The 23,866-nt window shown below is 31.4% G+C and overlaps 1 protein-coding gene across 2 annotated transcripts in view; it reads left to right on the plus strand.

The window, feature by feature from the left end:
* LOC139491887 (uncharacterized) overlaps positions 1-23,866 on the plus strand; it is a 62,858-nt gene that overhangs the window by 37,381 nt on the left and 1,611 nt on the right. For both annotated transcript variants that reach the window (XM_071279803.1, XM_071279804.1), the window contains exons 8-9: positions 18,918-19,025; positions 21,636-21,740. In XM_071279803.1, coding sequence (XP_071135904.1) covers positions 18,918-19,025; positions 21,636-21,740 — 213 coding nt within the window. The remainder of the gene's footprint in view (positions 1-18,917; positions 19,026-21,635; positions 21,741-23,866) is intronic.

The raw sequence follows: 23,866 nt of genomic DNA on the forward strand, positions 1-23,866 counted from the left end.
CATCTGCCCTCAGTCAGCAACCTGTCGTTCATAATTATATCTCGTTTTTGTTTTCTTAGTGATTGCTGTTCGGTGTAAGCCAAGGCTCTATGTTGAAAGACGTAATTAGATCTATAATAGTTTCCACATTGTGACCTGGATAGCAATTTGTCTAAATGGCACTCATACTATATCTCCTTATTTCTATAAACATGTTATCTTAATGCTTATTAATATATATATTTTCATATTTCAATCTTGACTTCAGGTGCTTAATGCATAACTTCATATTTCAAATGTTTCTGTTAAATTGAAGGTAGCAACAAGACAATAAAAACCACACGTAGTTCAAAAAACCGACATTACATTTCCAATGTAGAATGTATATCAACCTTGAATGTCAATGCAAAATAGAAATCCCTATAGTCCGAATAATACTGTTATACAAGTCACAATGTGTATCTTTGATGAGTTTATTTACCAGTCCGAAAAATACTGTTACTAGTTTCACATATGTTCTTTTATAATTATGTAGTAAGTGATGCTATTGCATGTATGTGTTGGTGTGTTACTTTCGATTAGTGTATTTACGTTGAACTTGATATATCGTGTAATTACATAATAACTAGATGAGAGTTTCAATGTATATAAATAAGCAACTATAATCAGTTCAAATTTTGTTTTTTATAGTTGCATTTCTCACCATGTATATAGTTTTACTACCTATAATGATAATATTAATTGTTTTGTTTTGGACATATAATAAATGTATAACTTCTACAACTAATTGATTCTTTATTAAAATTATACCCCTACAACTGATCTTATTAAGTTTGGACTCTCTGACTGTAAAGGTTGTACATTCAAAACACTACTAGTTTTCCCGTTGAATAAAAGCTATGCTCTGTTCATTCTATTTGATGATTGACAACAGCATATACAACTTGAGTACAAATGTCAGCGGTTAGAAGTTTGAATTTTTTCTTTATTTCATAAACTCAGTCACTATACATGGTAATTTTGTAATAATTATACCCTTTCGATAATCAAAGGCAAAAACTTAAACGCTGATAAGTCAACAAAAAGCTTATCAACCCATGGCAATAAACAACAAAAGGAGGATCAAGACCACGAAATACAGCATACAATAGTTAAAGACTGAACAAAATAAACAATATAAATATCAAAAGGATGAACGCACATGCAGCAGAAGGACAATTAGCATTGTATTGTTAATATACATTATTTCTCATGTGTTTTGTTAATTTGCAGATAGCAAATGAGATTTCAAAAAAACACAAGAAGCGAAATGACAGACATCACTTTGCAAAACCATGTTCAAAATTCTCCTTTTTTCATGTTGTTTTATCCTCTTTGTTTTGTATATTCCAAATAGTCCGATTTAAACTGTAACTGGTTTTGTATAGTGGTATTATAAGAAACATGTAGTAAGTAAGCCAAAAAATACAAAGGCAACTTTAAAATAAATAAGTGGACAAAAAATGGGTAACTGGTATCATGCTTGAGTATAAGTGTGTTTTCCTTGTTGTGTGTACTAACATCCGATTTAGATTCATTTTGTTCCATACATGCGGGCATAAATAATGCCAATGTAGTTAATTTTGTCTGAATTGTTTTACATTGTCATTTTGGGAATTGATTTTCTGTTCCATTTCCATCTGTATCAGACATAGGATATCACAATTGCCTTATATAACATTATGGCTATAACAAATTTAATGAAATTAATTATACAACATAATTTAGAGAGCAGTGCACTCAAAGTATTGCTTATAATAAAAAGGCCTTACGGTGAACTATAATTGTTAATTTCTGTGTCCTTTGGTCTCCTGTAGAGAGTGATCTCAATGACAATCATACCACATATTTTTATATTAGTATTACTGCCAGTTAACACTACATTAAAAAAAATAAAATAATAACTATTTAACAATCATGGATTTCTACCAAACTTCGACAGAGTTTGTTTATGATCAACAGCTAGTATCTAGAAGGAAATTGTGTAAAAACGTATGTCCTGTTTTCCGTTTATTACATGAATGTTAAGTAAGCAGCAACTTCGTTATTCAATGTACAATTTTCGATTTCATTTGAAAATCATCAATACTGAAATATTCGTATGCATTAAAAGCAAGATACTCATAGTTCGAAAATCGTTTCTTTACCCTTTCAAGTTAAAAATTTCAAATTTTCGTTGTACATCAACCCTTCTGTAAACTTCACATTTGTCTATATAAAATACAGATTGTTATCAATAGAACGACATCAACGATATACTTGTATTACATTTTCAGAAACTTTAAAAAACACGATCAATTTTATTACTATGGAAAGCCAATTTAAAACGAAATATATAGTGAAAACATACAGGAGACAAACTTAAATGCTATTTAGACACCTCTGATCTCTCAATCGTCCTAATATTATGCGGGTAGCAAGGTAATATAAAGATACAAACCAGACTAACACGAATTTGAATAAATTGTTGTCTTCTATGTTTACGGCGTGCCAAAATTGACAGTTTGATATTCTAAATATATAGAGAAAACCGACAGTAGTCTTGAATGACTGTCAGACAAACACCACTGGTTAAGGAATGTTCATCAAATTCGATGAAATTTTAGACAATATATCGTTTATTTTTTTTATAAATTTCCTGTTTACAAAACTTTGAATTTTTCGAAAAACTCAGGAATTTAATAACTCATGCATAGATAACTTTAGCCGTATATTTGTCACAATATTATGGGAATTTTGGACGGCGTGTTTCTGGCATATTGAATTTTAAACTTTATGCCTTTTGTTAGATATTATTCATTTGTTTCTTTGTCTACTTTGTTCTCCTTTTTATTTGTATTGTATTCCTGTAATATTATGTTGTCATTTTAATGTTATATTTAACATTACCAATAAAGTGCAAGGTTTGGCATGCCACAAAACCATGTTCAACCCACCATTTGTTTCTAAAAAAAATTCCTGTACCAAGTCAGGAATATGGCCATCGTTATATTAAAGTTCTTTTCTCTGTGTGTTACATTTTATTGTTGTGTTTCCGTTGTGTCGTTTGATTTCTCTGGTGTTTGAGTGTAAATTCATTTTACTATAAGACGTGTCACGGTACTTTTCTATCCTAAATTCGTGTATTTGGTTTAATGTTATATTTGTTATTCTCATCTGTTTTTGTCTAATGCATAGTCTGTTTCTGTGTTTTACAATTTTATGTTGTGTCGTTGTTCTCTTATATTTTAAGAGTTTCCTGAAGTTTTGGTTTGTTACCCTGATTTTTTGTTTTTTTTGTCCATGGATTTACGAGTTCTGAACAGCGGTATTATACTGTTGCCTTTATTGGATCATCAAGGCTCTTCAACTTTGTACTTGTTTGGCTTTATAAATTTATTAATCTGAGCATCACTGATGAGTCTTATGTAGACGAAACGCGCGTCTGGCGTACTAAGACAAAATCCTGGTACCTATGATAACTATTTACTCCTCCAGGTCGATGCCACTGATGGTTGACGTTTCGACCCCGAGGGTATCACCACCTCAGTAGTCAAGACTTTTGGGTTGACATGAATATCATTAATGTGGTCATATTTATAAATTTCCTGTTTACAAAACTATGAATTTTTCAAAAACTAATGATGTTCTTATCCCAGGCATTGATTACCTTAGCTGTATTTGGCACAACTTTTAGAAATTTTGGTTCTCAATGTTCGGATTCGAGCGTCACTGACGAGGCTTTTGTAGACGAAACGCGCGTCTGGTGTACATACTCAATTAAGTCCTGGTATCTATGGTTAGTCTATTTACTTTAGCCGTATTTGGCACAATATTTTGTCGTATGTAGACGAAACGCCCGTCTGGCGTACTAAATTATAATCCTTGTACTTTTGATAACTATTTACACCACTGGATCGATGCCACTGCTGGTTGACGTTTCGTCCCTGATGGTATCACCAGCCTAGTAGTTCACACTTTTGTTGTTACATATATATCACTAATATGGTCATTTTTTTTCTTTTTTTTCATTTTCTGTTTACAAAACTTTAAATTTTTCGTAACTAAAGGATTTCTCATCCCAGGGATAGATTACCTTAGCCGTATTTTGCACAATATTTTCGAGTTTTGGATCCGCAGTGCTCTAGCTTCAATTTTGTACTTTTTATATATATATTGGTATGAACGTCACTGATGAGTCTTATGTAGACGAAACGCGCGTCTGGTGTACTTAATTATAATCCTGGCACCTTTGATAACTATATACATACAGATGGTACCAAAAGAGGATTTTCCACCGTCATCAAAGCCGTCTCCGAAAGGTTTTTATTATTATGTTAAGAACAGCATACCAGCATAGAAGACAAGAAGTTTATCCAAATTCCGTTTATGTTCGTTTGAATATTTATATTAACATTATTAAGTAATTACCTGGGAGTTGCTAAATTATAACGATTGAGATATCTGGGTGTTCTAGACATCGCCCTGTGCACTTTGACCTCATTTTTTGACGATTTTTAACTGAAAAGAGACAATGTACATGTATGTTCTCAACAGATATCGCAGATGACATTATTCTGAGAAATCCTTTTAATACCAACTGTGCATTTACAGTATTTAAGAGTTCATTGAATTAAGGAATAATTCATCAAGCAATTTAAAACTTATGTTTTTTTAATGATTTTTATAGTTCTTATGTTGTATTGTTACACCACTGTCCCAGGTTATTATCATTGGAGGGTAAGGATCCCGCTAAAAGTATAATTCCTTCACAGTTTGTATGTAAGTGCCTGTCCTAAGTCAGGAGCCTGTAATGCAGTGGTTTTCGTTTGTTGATGTATAGCATATTTGTTTTTCGTTCATTTTTTGTACACAAATTAGGCCTTTAGTTTTCTCGTTGAATATGTTTTTGTCATTTCAGGGCGTTTTAGATAACTATGTGGTATGGGCTTTTGCTCGTTGTGGAAGGCCGTGCAGTTACGTATAGTCATTAATTTATGTGTCATTATGTCTCTTGTCGAGAATTGTCTAATTGGCAATCATTCCACATCTTGTTTTTTTATATATATATATATAATTTATTCGTTCAATAAGCTAAAGTTTAAAACCTCAAAATAATTATGGATTCCATTGAGCATTGGCTAAACGAGAAAAAATGTAACTAAACACTTTGTCAAAATGGGTCAAAACAGTCAGGTCTCTGATTAAACGTCGCATTCAAAGGTTGAAAAACAGTTGATGATCGAATAAATTCCGTTTTCAGAGACAAAGAAGCTATGAAATGTCATTCATCTCTTCATAATAAGTATGTTGCTGTTCCTGCCGAGATAGCTTCAAATAAAATTGTTTGTGTATGTAAATCGTATTATTACGAATTTCTCCTAAACGGATACTATTTTGGAGAATCATAGGTCTTTTATAGCTCCAATGCACATAACATTGAACAAAAAATCGGGGTCTTACTTCACAGGCACTTGTTTCTATCCATTGGAAGATCCACTATGAACGTAAATGTACGTTGATCGTGGGTCTTCCAATGGATAGCAACACGTGCCTGTGTCTTACCTTGCTTGTATTGGATACCTAAGCTTCACAAAATTCCGTACAAGCAGTGGTACATTTCTGGCTCTTCTGCATGTTCAACTAAAAAATTGTTCACTATATCGACTACATTCTGTAGAAGAGGGTCCTCACTGTGTTTTTTTTCTAAAATTATTTCTATCAATTTACAAACTTTTGAATTAAACCACCATTACCCATGTAAAATTGCAAATCGCCGAAAAGAAATAATCTGCAATGCCTTTCATCATAAAAATGAAAGCATTCGCCATATTATTATTACTTTGGGATACCATAAGGCAAATTTTGTTAAAAAGTTAACAAAAGGATAAAACATGCTACACCGAGGAGCACTTGATCAGTATGATGTAGTTTTTTTTATTGACAACATATTTGTTGAATCTTGAGGTAGACCTTTTGAACAGTATAACAAAAATAACCAAATTGGAACATCTTTGGAAAAATATCTTGCTGTTTAACCGAAATTTAATTCCGAAAGTCGTAGATTGTGTAATTTGTGATCGATTTGAAGAGATCCATTGAGACAACTTAGACCGTTCATTGACACAGCTTTGGTGGTCAATAAATACAACGTAGGCCGATCGGTCTTCAATCATTTGAAACATCTACAGGAAATATGAATTTACCTTTTTATACTTAAAAGAGTACAAAATAAAATGAATATTGCATACAGCTATGAACGCGAATATCGCGATGTTAACCTTTTTTTTTACAGAAGGTAGCATCATGATATGTATCAGTTGTGTTACATCTATAAAAACTAAAAAAAATAATACTTAAAAAAAGACACGACTCATTTGATCATCGCAGAATGCAACCACCGCAAAATGAATTAAAACCCCGATCTTAAAGAATACTATATTATTATTTACATGGTGTGTTAGTGAGCTAATACGATATATATGGGGTCAGTAAATTCCAAATTGGATGAAATATGGAATTTACTGACCCTATAAATATCGTATTAGGTCACTAGCACACCGTCTAACAAATTTATCTTACCGACTATCTTCACATGTGGTATTTTGACTAGGGATAAATCAAATTGACCAAGTCTTTAATACTTAGTATTAAGATCTATTTTTTTTATACAGAAAACAAACGCCAAAAATGGCACCTTTTTACCATTAAATTTGTTTTATGAATTCATTTTAATCTTTCATTGCATCTATCATTTTTTCCTCAACTTGATAGCTTCAATTATGTTTATGAACTTATTTCAACCTTTTATTATCGATTTCTTCGTCTGTTGAACCATTTCAGATTTTTCCACAACCCCGTGTTGTTTGTTTTAAAGGTTGTGGCATTTTTTTTATTTTGAAAGGGAGGTAACCCCTTCCTTACCCCATATGGTAACTTTCCATGTATGGTAACTAACCCAATACTTTTTAAGAACACGTCTAGTCCTTTAGCTAATTATATCTCTATAAAGTTATAGGAGGTAAGATAAATAGTTATGTATAGTTCAAATCTTACTACAATACACAAATACATCGTGTTAAATTAGACTTAAAGATGAAACAGTACCCTTTCAATGGAAGTAAGGTTAAGTAATATTAACAACCTAAGAGGAGCCTGATTTAGCGCATTCCAAAAATTCAGACATTGAAAAAAAAAAAGTCCAAGTAGCGTTCATATCTGTATAACATTACATATTTAGTCAGCTTTGACTTGCTAAATAGTTAAAAAGTTAGGATTGTATGACTATTGCTTCTTATATAACACACTCAACATATTTGATCTGGTTTCATTGTTGAAAATCGGGTACGGTTACGGATAACAGATTTTATCAAAATAAGTGTTATCATTTTAATATGACCGCCGCTGACGATATTAAAATTTACTGACATGTGTTTTTTATTACAAAAACATATATAAGACCGTTAAAATAGGACGATGATAAATAATCTCTTAAAAAAGTTTTGATTTGTTTTTATAATACATTCTCATTTTTTTTTAGAGTCATTCAAACTAAAATGCATACCAATAACTTAATAGAAATTAGTGAATCTAAACAAAGAGTGGATAAACACTATTTAAAATATCAGTGTGAAAATATTCAGTGAAAAGTTTGATATGGAAATTTTTTATCTTTTTTAGCAAACTTCAAATTTTTCACTATTTTAATTGAATTTTACTATCAGATTTGTCAATGGCGCCATCCGGCTTATCGAGAACATAGGCTATTGATAAATAGTTTCATGTAAAAGAGAAAATCGTTGATCGACCTTGCTGCTTGAAAGATGTAAAAACATGACTTAAATCATAATTTTTATCTTGTTCATATTGTGTTTGATAACATCATTTATTATATTTAGCTAAACGGTTAATCAAGAATCAAATGTGTGTAATCTGTAATCTGTAAAAGCCAGTTACTCAATCACATCTTAAGCAATAATCACAGGTGTGAAATATAAAAAAAAACGAGATTCAGTTCTTTTCTTTAGTTGCAAATCGATAGCAGCTCGATAAGAAATGTTACCCTTAACATGCTTAAAGAAACCTGGATCTGCACTCAACGTTAGCTTCATGTTATTTTTCGATGCCCTTGTTACAGACAACTTAACATCAAAATATATATAAAAAAAGCTTACAAAAAACAATGACTTGGCTTAATAGACCTTTTTTGTGCATTGCATTTACTCGTATTCTACTGTGGTAATTCAGCTTTAACTTCTAGTTTTTTTTATCAACATCATTATGCAAAATCCGAATCAAACAAATGTCTACAATACAGAGGAGAACTGTATCATTGACTTACTCTGCGACATACCAGTCAGTTCAGTGAACAAAATAACTCTGACAAACCCGAAGATATATGTCGGATCGTATCGAACACGACTCGGACAGTCCTGGATACAATGAACGGTGTATAAGTTAATTTATGATGCGTTTGTTTAATCACTTAGATCAGTACAGATTGCAAAAGCAACTAACGAAAACTACAAACGATAACAAGCACAGTTCTAAGAGACCATAAGGTACTGATTACGAAGGTTAAAAGTGCGCTTTAATTTACAAATTAATAATGTTTAACAATACATAATTATATATCAATTGATATATATCCCAACATATACGTGTAAATACGTAATGAACAACACGAGCATTCATTACTTTGTTCTATCTTAAAATCATCTACATCATATATGTATGCTAGTGGTAATACATTTATACCATGTTTTAAGAGGATTAAAACAGACAAGTATAATGATTGATTATTGTATCACACATAATGGACGGTTTGTAATACCTTTTAAATATCGTATTCGAACAGCAATCAGAATCAATCATAACATTGAGAATGGAAATGTGGAATGTGTCAAAGAGACAACAACTCGACCAAAGAGCAGACAACTAAGCATAGAAAAGGGGAATGTGTCAAAGAGACAACAACCTGACTAAAGAGCAGGCAACCAAGAATGGAAAAGGGGAATTTGTCAAAGGGACAACAATCCGGAAAAATAGAATGGAAATAGAACCCGATCTATGAACAAAAACAAATGTCGAAGGGCACACAAAGGGTCTTTAATGAAGCGAGGTACAGTTGAGTTACACAACATTTATTCTTTATTTGTACATTACTTTCGTTTATATAATGTAGTTTCATTTTTAATGTCAACCTAAGTACAGAATCCCTCACAAATCAATACAAAATAACTTAAAAACTCTGGGCCAATTGAAAAATAAGGGAAACAATAAACACCATTAAAAAATAGTAGAACATATATATATATTCAGATACACAGATATCTAATCTGTTCACATTTTATACTATCTTATTTTAATATTACTCTCAGGATTTTTTTATACCGCCCATGCCGCATAGTCAGCTATAAAATGCACCGCAATAAAGAAATAAAACCGGTATACAGCAACCAAAGACGACCACTTAATTACAAACTCCTATCTTTAAACAGGAACATACATATGGATATTTGGCGGGTTTAAACATATAAGCAGAATTCCAACCCTTCCCAAACCTGAGACAGGCCAATTAACGTACACAATACGATGCCTTTATGATTCACCTATACAGAAAACTGACTTATTAACATACTTGACGTCATAGTTAATTATTGTTAAAACAAGTTTACATCATATTTCAATTGTTCGAAGTAAACTTGATAGAAATAAAAATTAGTTTCAGAAATATCTTCCTTATAAACTAAATACACTCTTTATCAATAACTGCCCATCACCTTTTTTCAATAGAAATATAGAAGGGTTTAACAATTGTTCTTACTTCCTTTAAACGGGATTTTGTCCACGCCACATTTGATTTTTACAAAAGATACTCATATTGTCATTGATATGGTAATATTTAATATGAAGAAGGCGCTACCTTAAATGCCAGCTTTATACCAAGACTGTATGTCAAATACTCCAATTCATTGATCGTTGATTGCTTTAATGTCCAGTGGCAAATATGTCAGGCATGCTCAGGACGAATATCCTACACAGAACTTTAAAAGTTAGCAGGGGGTGTTTTTTTTTTTTTTTTTATTAAAAAGATATTCTGATTCCCTAATCAATGAAGAAAAAAATCTGTTCAAGCAGAAGAAAAAAAATATTGTGACACCAAATCTCAGCACCAGATTTTCCCCATACCTTCTAGTGTTGAATTTTGACCAAATAATTTTAATTAATAGCCTTGAAGCGATTTGCATGAAAATAATCTGACTGATACCCCAACCCACCCCTTTTTAAAGCAAATGGTTGCTCCCTGGTGGTTCAATATTGTTTTCTGCTGAAAATTCTATTTATTGATAATTTCTATTATTGACAATGCTTTATTCATATTATTTTTTGTCACTTTCATATACATCTTTATTCCTTCATTTACAAAATTTAAATGTTTAATTCCCAAACTATGAATAATGTTATACAATCCATAACTTTATTAAATATTTTGTTGTTGTTGATTTTCATGAAGAGGTGGAGGATTTTGAATATCTTTTTCTGACCTCAATATTCATGATATTTAAAAGTTGTAGCTGTTGTTTTTTTTTTTTTTTTTTTTTTACGTATTAAATGCAAAAACACTTATTGTTTGATATATTATTTTTACTTTCTCAATTGGCTAGATGTTCATATTGTATTCCCAGTTACCTGCAAGAGGATAATTCATAGTTTAAAAAAAGAAGGGTTTGAATTTACAGTGATCCTGTTTAGAATACTATTTTGGCTCATTCCCTCTATTCCCACTTGTTATAAATCTGGTAAGAAAAGGTAAAATTTCATGTAGGAATAAGAGGAAAACAAAGGATTATAGTGTACAAACATTTTTTAATCAGCTGTTAATTGACCAACTGGTGTTTTTTTTATAAGAACATGTAAAAAGTCATTTTTGCATGAATCCTGTTTTTTTTTAAAGCAAAATAACTATGAATAATTTGATTGTTTTTATTACTTTTATAACACACATTCATCTGTAGATTCAAGTAAGCATAATATAACACAAATTACACAACAGCACTAAATCAAATTACACATTGTAGCTCAAAAATTAGACAATCACTGTATACAAGACTATAAAAGTGTATCAATCTTTTCCACGTGAAGAATGTGGGAAACTGCATCACCAAACTCTACTGTTGTGAATTCGTGGCTGCGGTGTCTAATCTCAAGTTCGTCTAATCTGTCGTTGATTTCTACACGAATGTACTTCTTTTTGGGGGCCACTTTCTTCCCAACAGCTGCATACTGGATCATGGTCAGGGCGTTGAAGTCTTACTCATGGTTTAGAAGTTTAATTAGTTGAAAGATGTTTGGATGTGGATGAGTGACATATTTCTTCAGCTTGCTGTGTTATTCCTCTAGAGATTTGTTGTTTTTTGTCCTTGTGTTAAGTAGTGTTTCAAAAGGTGACTGTTCCGTTTAACCCAGTATGTTGTTACATAGTCTACAAATGCTGTGTTGTTGATGTTAGTATCAATCTAATCTATGTCTGTAAGGGCAGACAATTTTTTTAGTTATAAATTCAGAAATTTAAAATAAATCAGACTACAATCCATTTACCATATTTTTTTCTTAATTTTTAAGTACAAAATCAAATGTTTTTTTAATAAATCTAACTCCAATCTATTTATCATAACTTTTTTTTATTTTTAAGAACAAATTAAAAAAAAAAATTATAAATCTAACTCTAATCTTCTTTATTTTTAAGTATTTCTTTGATGATAAAAGAAACATATTACAAATAAAGGTATAATACCAAACCAGTGTACTAAATATGTTGTGCTTTAAAAAAAGTACAGGTAAATCTTAGGTGGTATTCTAATTAACCTTGATTGTTATAAAAACAAATTATTTATCAAAACATCTATTGTTATTTGCAAGTGGGAATAGAAGGAATAGTATTTTTAAAAAGTGGGAATAGGAGGAAAACACCACTGTTTTGAACAGGTTTTTTTTTCATCTAACTAAAGCCTAAGGAACCATTAATAGGTTTGTTAAGTTGATACATGTAGTCTTAAGATTTTGCTGTTCACTAGAATGATTATAAAAATTTGAGAGGAGAAAACTACTCAGCAATATTATTGCATTCCTTATCTTCTTTAAGTTGGTTTCTACATCAATTTCATGTACTAGTTCAAAGTCAGTTTTATGTCATTTCTTTTTTTTTTTTACTTACAGTACTTTGCAAGTTTCAATATGACAGCAAAATAAAATGAAGAGAATGGAAACAGAAATGTAATTTCATGTCAAAATTTGCTTACGTATAATGCTATCTAAAACAAAATTGTCGTTCAAAAACAATTTGGTTTTCTGATATTAACTTTAGTATAAGTGAATGGATCTCTATGAAATTGCATCAGGTTCAATACCAAACAATGCGGGTTATAATTGGCTAAATGATTATAGTACCAACAGTACCACCAGAGTCAAGGCCAAACACATTTTTTTGTAGTTTCTAGACAATAACTTTTGTGTTTGTGTGTTAAGTGTAAGGAGGGGGGATTCTTTCAATTTTTTTTGTAGGGGTTCATTCTGTCTTTCTTGAAGAGTTTTCAAAATTTCAAATACAGATTGCAGGAGATACACACGAAAGAGGGATTGTATAGTTTTTTTTTATCAGTAATTTGTGCATTTTCCCTTTGATATACATGTACCCGGTACTCCTTGGTATATAATGTCAGTATCAGAGGACTGGTCCTGATAAAAAAATATATATTGGGTCAGTTCGTAATTGACATGTGTGTGTGTGCTCTGCAAAAGAATATACTTTCTCTTTAATTTACAAAATTGCAAATGATTTTTCTCTCACAGAAACGCAGTTATTTGGTGAATGAAACACTTGTCTTAACATTTGAAACTTTCAGTAATAATTTTAGTTTAGGCTTATTTAATGATCCACTTAAAGTGTGAACATTTAAACAGAAGTTGTACTAAAACCTGATAAAATGGTGTTTTCTGCAGAATTATTGGTAGCTTTCCTTACTACTCAGAAGGACAGACAACTAACCTATCGTCCATGCTATTCCGATCTGAGTTTTTATTTATAAATGGTCTGGCATGGATGGTGCTGTTCCAAATTCTTTTTTCTGTTTCTAGAGAAGTATTTGTTTAACCTGTTTAGTCACTATAAAGTGTTACAATTCATATTTACAAGCAACACATAGATAGTGACCAAAAAGGGACCGCTTTCACAAAAGAGAAGCTGGAAAAAATTAAAACATATTTTCAACATTATTTTTGTGGGACTATCATATAAGAATAAGGAAATATATAGCTGGAGACTGCTGCTGATATTAGTCTTCAATTTAGTCTATGTATAAGTATTACTTTATAAAAGTTTGACATTTAATTTTGTGATTTTTTATAAGCTTAATCAAAATATGGTCGTATCAGGCTGTACTTAGCGAAGCATTTTATTGCTTTTAATTTTGGTTGGTCCTTTTTTTCTTTTGATCATGAAAATTAATTTGTAGGTATTAAATTGTTAACTATAGCCATAAATGTTTCTTTCTTTCATAGGTTGAAACATGCACCAGATAAAAGTATTTAGTAGAGTGAAAATGAAGATTTTACTATGCTCTTTTCAAAAATTTAATAAAAAGTATGGGTCACCGTGCTATTTTTCAAGCTATGAGTCGTTGAAAATTGCCAAAATTTGGTTAGTTTGTTCAAAAAACCCTTTAGTGTGCATAGAAAAATTCTATGAGATAGAATTTTGAAATAAATCGTAAGAAGAAAGGTTTCATAATATGTTTTTAGAAAAGAAAAAGAAAACATGGTGTCACCGAACTTGTTTTATTGCTACAAGTAAAAATAAAAAAAATCCCTATTAGCCCAGTATAAATTTTGTACTAAAAGAGTTATCTCCCCTTAAATGGCTCATTTCAATACCAAAAATATTAATATTTGTTAAAATATTTTGTATAATACGGTTAATTAACAAGTTTTCTTTAAATAGAAAAAAACAGTCCAACCATTGAATTGCAAATTTGTCTCCAAATTTGGAGATTTAGACAAATAACTAGACCGATTTCGTACTGTGATTGTACAATCCAAGATGGCGGTATGCCATGAATCTACCTTAATTTAAACTATCATTTGACTGCAACTAACAAGTTAAAAATATCTTTCTAGAGTTATCATCAAAAAGATGAAGGAAGTCCTTAAAAATTATATAGGAATGCTATCCTCGTGCGCATGAAAAAACAAGTAAAAGCAATACATAGTGTAATATTTGAGAGACTATTATGGATCTTGACATGGGTTATTCCTTACTGGTACTCTTTAACACGTTGAAACTAAATCAAGTCAGGTCAATGTACATTATTTTATAATTTGAAACCGTTTATAAGTTAACACAGACTAATTGCTGTACGAATACCCATTGGTAGCCTGCGGGTGTTATTTTTATAGTTCGTTCTTATGTCGTACCGTTATACCACTGTCCTAGGTTAGGGGGAGGGTTGGGATTCCAATAACACGTTTAACCCGCCATCTTATTAATGTATGTGCCTGTCCCAATTCAGGAGCCTGTAATTCAGTGGTTGTCGTTTGTTTATGTGTTACATATTTGTTTTTTGTTCATTTTTTTTATATCAATAAGGCCGTTAGTTTTCTCGTTTGAATTGTTTTACATTGTCTTATCGGGGCATTTTATAGCTGACTATGCGGTATGGGCTTTGCTCATTGTTGAAGGCCGTACGGTGACATATAGTTGTTAATGTCTGTGTCATTTTGGTCTCTTGTAGACAGTTGTCTCATTGGCAATAATACCACATCTTCTTTTTTATATCTTAGGTCGGTTTGCTGTCTCTTTGGCATATTCTATTTTCAATTTGTATCGAAGGACTAGAGACGTGTCGGACTGTCTATCGGAGACACAACGTAGACGATATTGCAGACAATGGATGTTGATTTATATGATCGATTTAATGAGCTATTTTGAAAACAACTTCGACCGTCTATAGTAACAATGCAGTCCTTTTCGCCTTCAAAATAAACGAAAACTCAATAATTTAAACAAAATGAGACGATTTTTCATGCTGAACCCAAATTGCAGCAATCAATGGAAACCACTGAACAATATGCGATTATTCTTAGAGCGGAGTTGTACATTTTACACAAAGCATAACCTCCTCATGACATGTAACAGTGTTAAACAAACTTGACAAATCAGCTATAAATGGGTAGACGAATATAATCGATATAGAACACAAGAGCAATTAACGGAAACACAAACGTAAAAACACCAATCTAACAGAAAAGCAGTAATTGGATTAAGCAGTTAAAAGGTTCGTGATGGCGTCCGTAATATTTACAAATTGATGATTACAACTTCACTAATTAGATTTGAAATGAAAAGGTAACAATTAAGAAACTGAAATCATCTCTTTTTTTCTTAAAGTTTTGTTTGCACAGACTTTACCTGGATATGCAGATTGTGTCCTGCTCCTTTTTTCTATGTGGTTTACCGCTTTGTTGTTATATGTTAAAAAATATTCAATTGTTATCAAAAATTTATTTAAAAATTTACATACATTTTACCTCTATTCAATTTGTTCAGTTTCAGTACAATAATCAATGACATTCATTACAAATATATAGATATAATATACTTGAAAGTTAATTATTTACTTTTAGAAATCGTAATAAAATGTGTGCATTTCACAATAAAATATACTGCGGCCACATATGTCATCAATAAATATTTTATGAAACCTAATTGTTTCATTCTATCTATTACTCAAGAATATATTTATGCGAGAAATAGATTAACTTTATATTGGCATTGCAGGGTCATGTTTTTCTCTGATCTAAACATGTAATCAATTGGATGATTACTGATTGATCTTATAGTCTTATTTTCTTTTAAACCGGCCTCGGTGGCCGAGTGGTCTAGTATAAGTAGTTACTACTGTAATCACTAGCCAATCAACACTGAGGTTGTGAGTTCGAACCCCACTCGTGCGGGTGCACTCGACTCCAATTTTAATTGACTAGGATTGTCAGTTTTCCTATATAAGGTCGGTGGTTTTCACCGGGCACATCAGCTTCCTCCACTCAATACAAACTTGCCGCCACGAAATATCCCAAAAGTTAAACTGAACAATTGCGTTAAAACACAAAAAAATCAAATCTTTCAAAAGTTGTTATTTTCTTGAACTCCGATGAGTTAAACGAACTGAATTAAAGCTCACGAACTTGTTAACCCCCGCCACATTATCTATGTGTCTGCCAAATGTTATTTGTCGTTGGTATGTGTCTGTCATACATATGTATCTTTTTCTAGGAAATTGTTTTGTTACAGATTATACCGTTTATTTTTCGAAATTTTTTTCCATGTTAAGGCCTGTTAAATATACGGTATGTTTTTTTTCATTGCGTTTGTCTATATCAGCAAACAATCACTGTGTGGATTAACTTCTCATTGGCAGTTAATATCACATCTCCCTTTTCTGTTAAGGTTTCTTTTAACGTCTAGCGCCTGGCGTATTGAATTATAGTCCTTGTAGAAAAATAGAACTATCCATGATAAACTGCTGTAGTTTACGCAATCGTTGTCTGATTTTTATTTTATTATACTGTACAATTCTTTTCTATAAGTTGTATCAAATACATTAACACCCTATTATAAACAAATAACATATTTCAGAGGTATCACTGATAGTAATCTAAAGGATTTTGTCGCTGAGACAATCACTGAAAAAAAAACCCAGGCAGATATATAAAAAAAATCTTACAGTTGAAATTTAATAGTAATCTTATGAATATAAACATCATAGAGTTCAAAACTTTAAAATATTGCTTGAATTAACTGCTTTTCTGACAACATTTAAATCATAACAATAAACATTGAGTATGCCAAGTTAAAGAATTCATTATATTTTCATCCAATTTTACGAATGATTGTCACGTGGTCATTTGCTTCCGTATAATACTTCCTCATGTGTTTTATAAATTAATAGGATCATCAACATTAGTAGTCACTAACTAGTTTATTTTAAGTGGTGTTACATTAGTAAGTTAATAAAGATGGCTGAAATACAAATGCAGGATTACGAAGAAATCAGAAGAGATAATGATGACCATAAATACGACGATTTAAAGATCGACAAGACAAAAGTCAAAATAGACCATGAGGTAGTTCCATCTTGGAAGAAATGGATTAAAAGGAACTGTCTGGCACTAACCATATATATGTTGTCCACTGGATTAATACTGACTGTTGTATATTTTACTGTAATAAGTAGGACAGAAATAAATAGCATTTTCATTCTCGAGCATGTTTCTCTATGTTTTTGCAGAATGAACAATACCTTTAAGACTTAATCGCTAATTCAATGTTTTTCAACTTTGTATTTGTTTGGCTCTATAACTTTTTTTATCTGAGCGTCACTGATGAGTCTTATGTAGACGAATCGCGCGTCTGGCGTATTAAATTATAATCCTGGAAACTTTGATAACTGTGTTCAATCACTATTTGTAGTCAAAATATTGATATCTAATATTTTCATATAGATAAGAGAATTGTTTACAGCTATGAAATAACATTTGAAAGACAATTCGGTGGATGAATTTTTATGACAGGGTGAAATAATGCATGTTTTGAAAATTGTTACATGATGATAATATATTCTTATCTATACGTATTTCAAAATTCACACTGTATCCACAATAACTACAACTATCACACATTTCTTGGCATAATTATAAAGAAAGTAAATGTATTTACTACACTTATCAGATTGATGAGCGACAGGAAAGTAAATTTAGAGACGTCATCGACCAATTTACAACATTTGCTAAAACAGCAATGAACTCTGAATTCATATATTTTAAAGCAAAAACAATTAAATAGCTTACTTTACGGCTGGGGTTTTGTTCATTATTGAAAGCTGTTCTGTGACTTCGAAGCTGTTAACATCACTGGTGGAAAGTTTTGTCATGAACTCAAACAACATCGTCTCATTTTAAACTTTCACACATTACTTTGATATCGTTTATCATATAAAAAACAAATAATCGAGAAAGAAACAATGATTTTTTATGATATCTTAATCAATTCTAAGGTATCAACAATATTGTTTTTAAGTTTGAATTAAAATCTAAGTTATAGTTTTCGTGGCTTGACATTTAAAGCTTTTGTTTTCTAATTTAGCTCACTTACGACAGAAATTAGCAGATATTAATATGAAGCAAACCTCTTAGGAAGAAAGATAGGAAATCTGAAGTTCGCAATATCCTTTAACTATCCCGACCGTAAATATGAAATTTCATTCCTAGTATCTATGATGGATTTGTTCACAACTTCTTGGTTGATGCCACTGCTGGTGGAGATTTATTTCCCCATAGGTTTCACCAGCCCAGTAGTCAGCACTAATGTATTGACTTGAGTTGTCATTGATTTGTTCATTATTATAATTTAACTGTTAACAAAAATTTGTCGACGAAACACGAGTCTGTCGTGAATTTGAAGTTTCAATCTTTGAATCTATGATGATAAAATTGAGAATGGAAATGGGGAATGTGTCAAAGCGACAACAACTTGACAATAGAGCAGCCAACAGCTGAAGGAAGCGAGAAACCACCGCACCCGGAGGCGTCCTTCAGCTTGTCCCTAAACAAATATGCATACTAGTTCAGCGATAATAGACGTCATACTAAACTCCGAATTATACACAAGAAACTGAAATTCAAAATCATACCAGACTAACAAAGGTCAGAGGCTTCTGACTTGGAACAGGCACAAAATTGCGGCGGGGTTAAACATGTATTTGAGATCTCAAACCTCCCCTATACCACTGTAGAAAACAAAAAATTACATTTCTAAATTATAGTTGTCGTGACTTGCAATTTAAAGTTTTTGTTTTTTAATTTAGCTCAGCTAAGACAGAAATTATTGGATATTGATATGAGATTGACAGCAATTAAAAAGCAAAATGGGACGAAACTGCGGGAGAGTGAAAACGGAGAGAGTACTGACCTAGGTATATATGAATCAACACAATGAACAAATACATCTAATGTCTTTGTTTCTTACGCCTATCTTATCGAACTCTGTTTTCATATTTAGATGGAAAGATCGGTAATCCTCTCAAAATGATTATATCCATACCCACATAAACATGATAAAGGTGAAGAATGAATTAAAACGTACCATTTTTCATTTGTGTGTTTTTGAGTGTCGGAATAGGTAAAAGCGTATTTTACAAATACCTGCACTTATTTTGTACCTTTCTCCCCCCTAAATACATTTACACCATACACACTGCTGTCTTTATATTCCATTCTGTGGGGGTTCTTTCATCAATTGATCTAAAAAGTTAAAAAGTTTGAATTTAGAAAAATAAAATGCTTTGCTGAGCGCAGCCTGATACGACCGCAGAGGTCGAACTCTGAACATTCTGAAATTCTAGATTTATTTGAATTTCGTAAAACATAAAACTTTTACAAATATATATATATGCTAGGCTGTAAACAAAAATGAATGTGCAATTTCCCCATCATGTATGAGCGTTAGAGTTTATTAGTATCCTTTGGTGATGAATGTTTATTCGTTTATTTAGATAATTAATTAATTTATACATGTATGTGTGTTCCCTGGTAATGTCTTGTTGGTTAGAAGACTTATTTAGGTATTTGAGACAGTATTACACGTTCATAGTTTATAGGCTCCAACTGGTTTAAATACAGTCTTGTACTAGGAAAAGAAACTTTTGAAAAATAATAGGAAATTAAATATTAAGCAATATTAGCATGATTAAAAGAGAGAAGCAAAAGAAACAAAGAGGACATTCAAAGATACAAATAGTAAAATATAAAGTATTATCTTATGTCAAAAACTGCTCTAACAAGATAAATGACTTAGCTCATTCTTTCAAAGTTTCAACTTAAAGAAGACTTTTATGAGCAAAGATTGATTGATTAGTTGTGTAACGTCAAGTGCCAAATATTGATATATCTTCAATACGAGAAGAAATCACCAATAAAAACCATAGATTGGTCCTTTACTTGGGGCCTTCGGGTTAAAAGTAGGGGGAATTTATACTGTCACTGGAAAATGGGCGTCAGGATCCCAGTGCGGCTACGGCACAATAAAGGTGATGCATTGATTAATATTTGCTTGTTTCTTTTAATCCCTTGAGCGAACGAGCACATTTATTTTTAATTAAATACGGAGTGTTCATATATTGCGTTCCTAATTATATTAGTTGAAGTACGTCATTTTTATTTCAAATTAAAAGAATGATTTCCTTCCTACCGATTTTGACATTTACATCCTTATTTTGCAACCAAATCTAATTCTGTTAATTTATCCGATTTAACGGATTGAATTTAATTCATATTTCTTTTTGCTCTGCTTATAATATAGACAATGCAATTTTTCCGAAGGAACTCCTTTTGTTGCTAAAACTGCGTAACTTTTATTATATATTTTTGTGAAAAAATATAGCCTAGAATGAATGGTCCATATGTACTACTTTTTTTGCAAAGGTCAAAACATTAAGCTGTGCGGCTTTTTTTTCCATCAATTATATATATAGAACTTCTACGAGTTTAAGCTTTTACTAAAAGTCTGAACTAACCTCCCTCCACTTTTTTGTCTTCCAATGAATTCAATTTTGCCTCAATTTATGTGTTTCTCTACTGGTAAAATTCCCAAGTTGTGTCTTTATAAGATAAAAAAAAATAGAGATACTATTATGGAAAAGGTTGCAAAGAAAATATCATGACAAAAATATATCATCCAAAAAGATTTGATTTGATTTTTGGTGTTTTAACGTCACTTTTAAGCACCCCACAAGCGGGGTTCGAACTCAGGGAAACAACTGTATTTGAAAAGTGTAGCCTATACTAACATTTATACAAATATAATATAACTATAAAACGGAAACTCATAAATATTCAAACAGAAAAAGATTGAAGCCTATAACACATTGGGATGAATAAACTTTGATCAGATGCTGAATTAATTCTGGAAGTTCTCCGCAGTAAAGGCATCAGAGCAAAGCAATGTTTAGCTATTGTCTCTTAAAGTATTTTTTGTAGATTATGTCGATACCAGCTCCATGGAAATGTATTAATGTCAAACTTGTGCCCTACATCGATTTTTATTCCTTAAATTTCAGTATCGACATACATTTCAATAGTTCATGTTACATTGATGAATAGTCAGATTCTATTAATCTATTAACCATATAAAAAAGAAGATGTGGTATGATTGCCAATGAGACAACTGTCCACAAGAGACCATATTGAGAACAAAAGTAAAGATATATCCGCCACCACTATGGAACCTATAAATGCATCTGACATGGTACCAATATGATTCGTGAACTTTGTATATATCAACGTAATCCTATATCTAGAAAAATAGCACCCCAATTGGTAAACTACAGTCAGTGCAACCATTCGTTTGTGTTTTATTTAAATGAAAACAAGTTCTTGTATTCACCTTGTTTAGAAAAAAGTAATGTATCTGTAATCCGTGTTTATATCGATTTTATATCACATTCACATTTACATTTATGATGTTTGTGTTTTTTAATTTAATACTTTTAAAAGATTATGTTAAACATATATTTAATTTCTTCCAGACACTCATACAATGTGTTACAATGGTGGAGTCTGGCAGAATTGTCATGAGAGTAACATTTGCGTCTGTACAGCAGGATTCCTCGGTAAACAATGTGAATATTCAGGTGAGATATAAAGTTTATAAAAAAAATGAATTGATGCACCCGAAGCTCGAGTCTGGATTGACGTCTTACTTGTATACTGATTTTACTGGATCAGGAATGTTCAAACCAATATACGAACACCGTAGGTATGAGCGAAATTTGCTAGCTTTCCAAGCAGCTTGTTTAGATGCAACACGATATTGTAGACATATAATGAAGGCATAAGTTGTAACATTGTAAAATAGATAATTCGATTATCCAGGGGGTCCTTGATATATGTTGTAAACATGGCAAAGTTATCACATAAATAGTAGTTGGTTTACAATTTGATTTATCAATCCTTGAGATTATACAAAATAAATTCAATATCTGAGTTTAATTGCAGTCAAATGGAATACAAATTTGAATTTAAAAGAACGCGCGTAGAAGGAGAGCTACGCGTAAAATCTTGTGTCGATGTTAACCTCTATTGTCCCTGCAAAGGCTCAAAATGCCGTCATACAATTTTAAGTACGAGTTGCATAGCCAGTTTGGTTCTTTCCTGTCGTTCATAATAGTCGCAAGCAAGTGAAAATAGTTTATGAATCTAATATCTGCTATCTTTAAAATGTCATAAACACTTGTTGTTAAATTAAAACGTATTGCTAAAATGTTGGGCAAAGTAACTATGTTATTTTCCTTATTATTCTCGTGTAGATGAGTTTGGCTTGAACTCTGGAAGTTGTGGGTATGGTGTATGACCGGCTTACAACTTCAAAACGAGCATTTGTTGTTCCTTGAATTGGTCAATCACTCGGCATTACTGGATACAAAATAAGACTGATTAGCTGATATGCCTATTTAAGGTAACACAACTTTCGTTTGGACGTGTCATGTGAGCCAGTAGATTAACATTCGACTAAGTGTAGTAAAAACTTGACAGTGTTATATCACTTTCGCAATTCATCTTAAGAATGTTCGCTTGTCATGTTTTGAAATTTTTGTCAGATTTTCGGAATCCTCTGGTTTTATCCATTTTAATGCATAAAAAACTTTTGCCCATTGACCCCCATTTTTCTTTTTATAAATCTTTTTTATGTATAATTATAAGCCATCTGTAAAAGTCCTATATAATCCATGTTATTTTTTTTTTTATAGTTTTTGAGCACTTAAACTTGTCAATGATAAAGCTATGAAAAATCAGGAGAGAACATCCTGAAAAATTTCAATGGCTAATATCTCGAAAACAAGCATATTGACCTTTTTTTTCATTTGCTCTTTTGGTTTCTTTAATAATTCCCTATCAATACATACTAGTGTTATGAACAAATTGTTATTTTGAAACTGAATAGCGAATCTCCTAAAATCTGCTTGTAATTTTTGCATGAGTTTCAACAGACATCTTTTGTTGTATTTAAAGATTACCGCAAACAGTATTGATGTGATTGATATGTTGATATTTGGTATCTGTGCAGTTCAGGTACAATCAATATCTCAAACCTGTCCTTAAATCATGCTGTCGTGTCTTTGAAGGTAACAACATAGTCAATCTGGGTAACATTTTGATCCTAGATTGAGAGTTACTCGTATGCTAGCCAGCGTTTTCATACAGCAATTGTATTAATTTGTGAATAATTTAAAAACAATTTTAAGTGTTAAGTTTCAGTTTTTCTCCAACCTGATGACATACAGCTGTTACTTACCTGGAATTTGTGGCCTTTTAGTTAATACTCTAATTGTTTTTCATCGCTGATTAATAGTTGTAATTTAAAAATTTGGTCATAGCCAGATATATAGATTAAAAGATTAAAAATGTCATAATAAGATACTCTACTTCTGTAGTATTAATACACGAAGACCAATATACAACGTATACCCAAAAAGACTCTTAAAAATAACAGTTTTAGATAATTCCAAAGTTTATGATGACTGAAAACTTAAAAAATATTACAGAATATTCGATCTTAGACCTATTTCAAAATCATAAAAATGACCATGTAAATCGTATCTTGCTAAAACACATGGTTAAAAATTATAAGATGAAAAAATACTGGTACAACTTTGAAAACAAGTTTACAAATTTTTAGTATCTGTGGGTGTCTGATATGTTCGGTCATAATGTTAACCCCAGTACTTTAAATGAAATTAAATTGTAATGATATACATGG

This window comes from Mytilus edulis, chromosome 10 (assembly GCF_963676685.1).
Source record: "Mytilus edulis chromosome 10, xbMytEdul2.2, whole genome shotgun sequence".
NCBI classification, from domain to species: domain Eukaryota; kingdom Metazoa; phylum Mollusca; class Bivalvia; order Mytilida; family Mytilidae; genus Mytilus; species Mytilus edulis.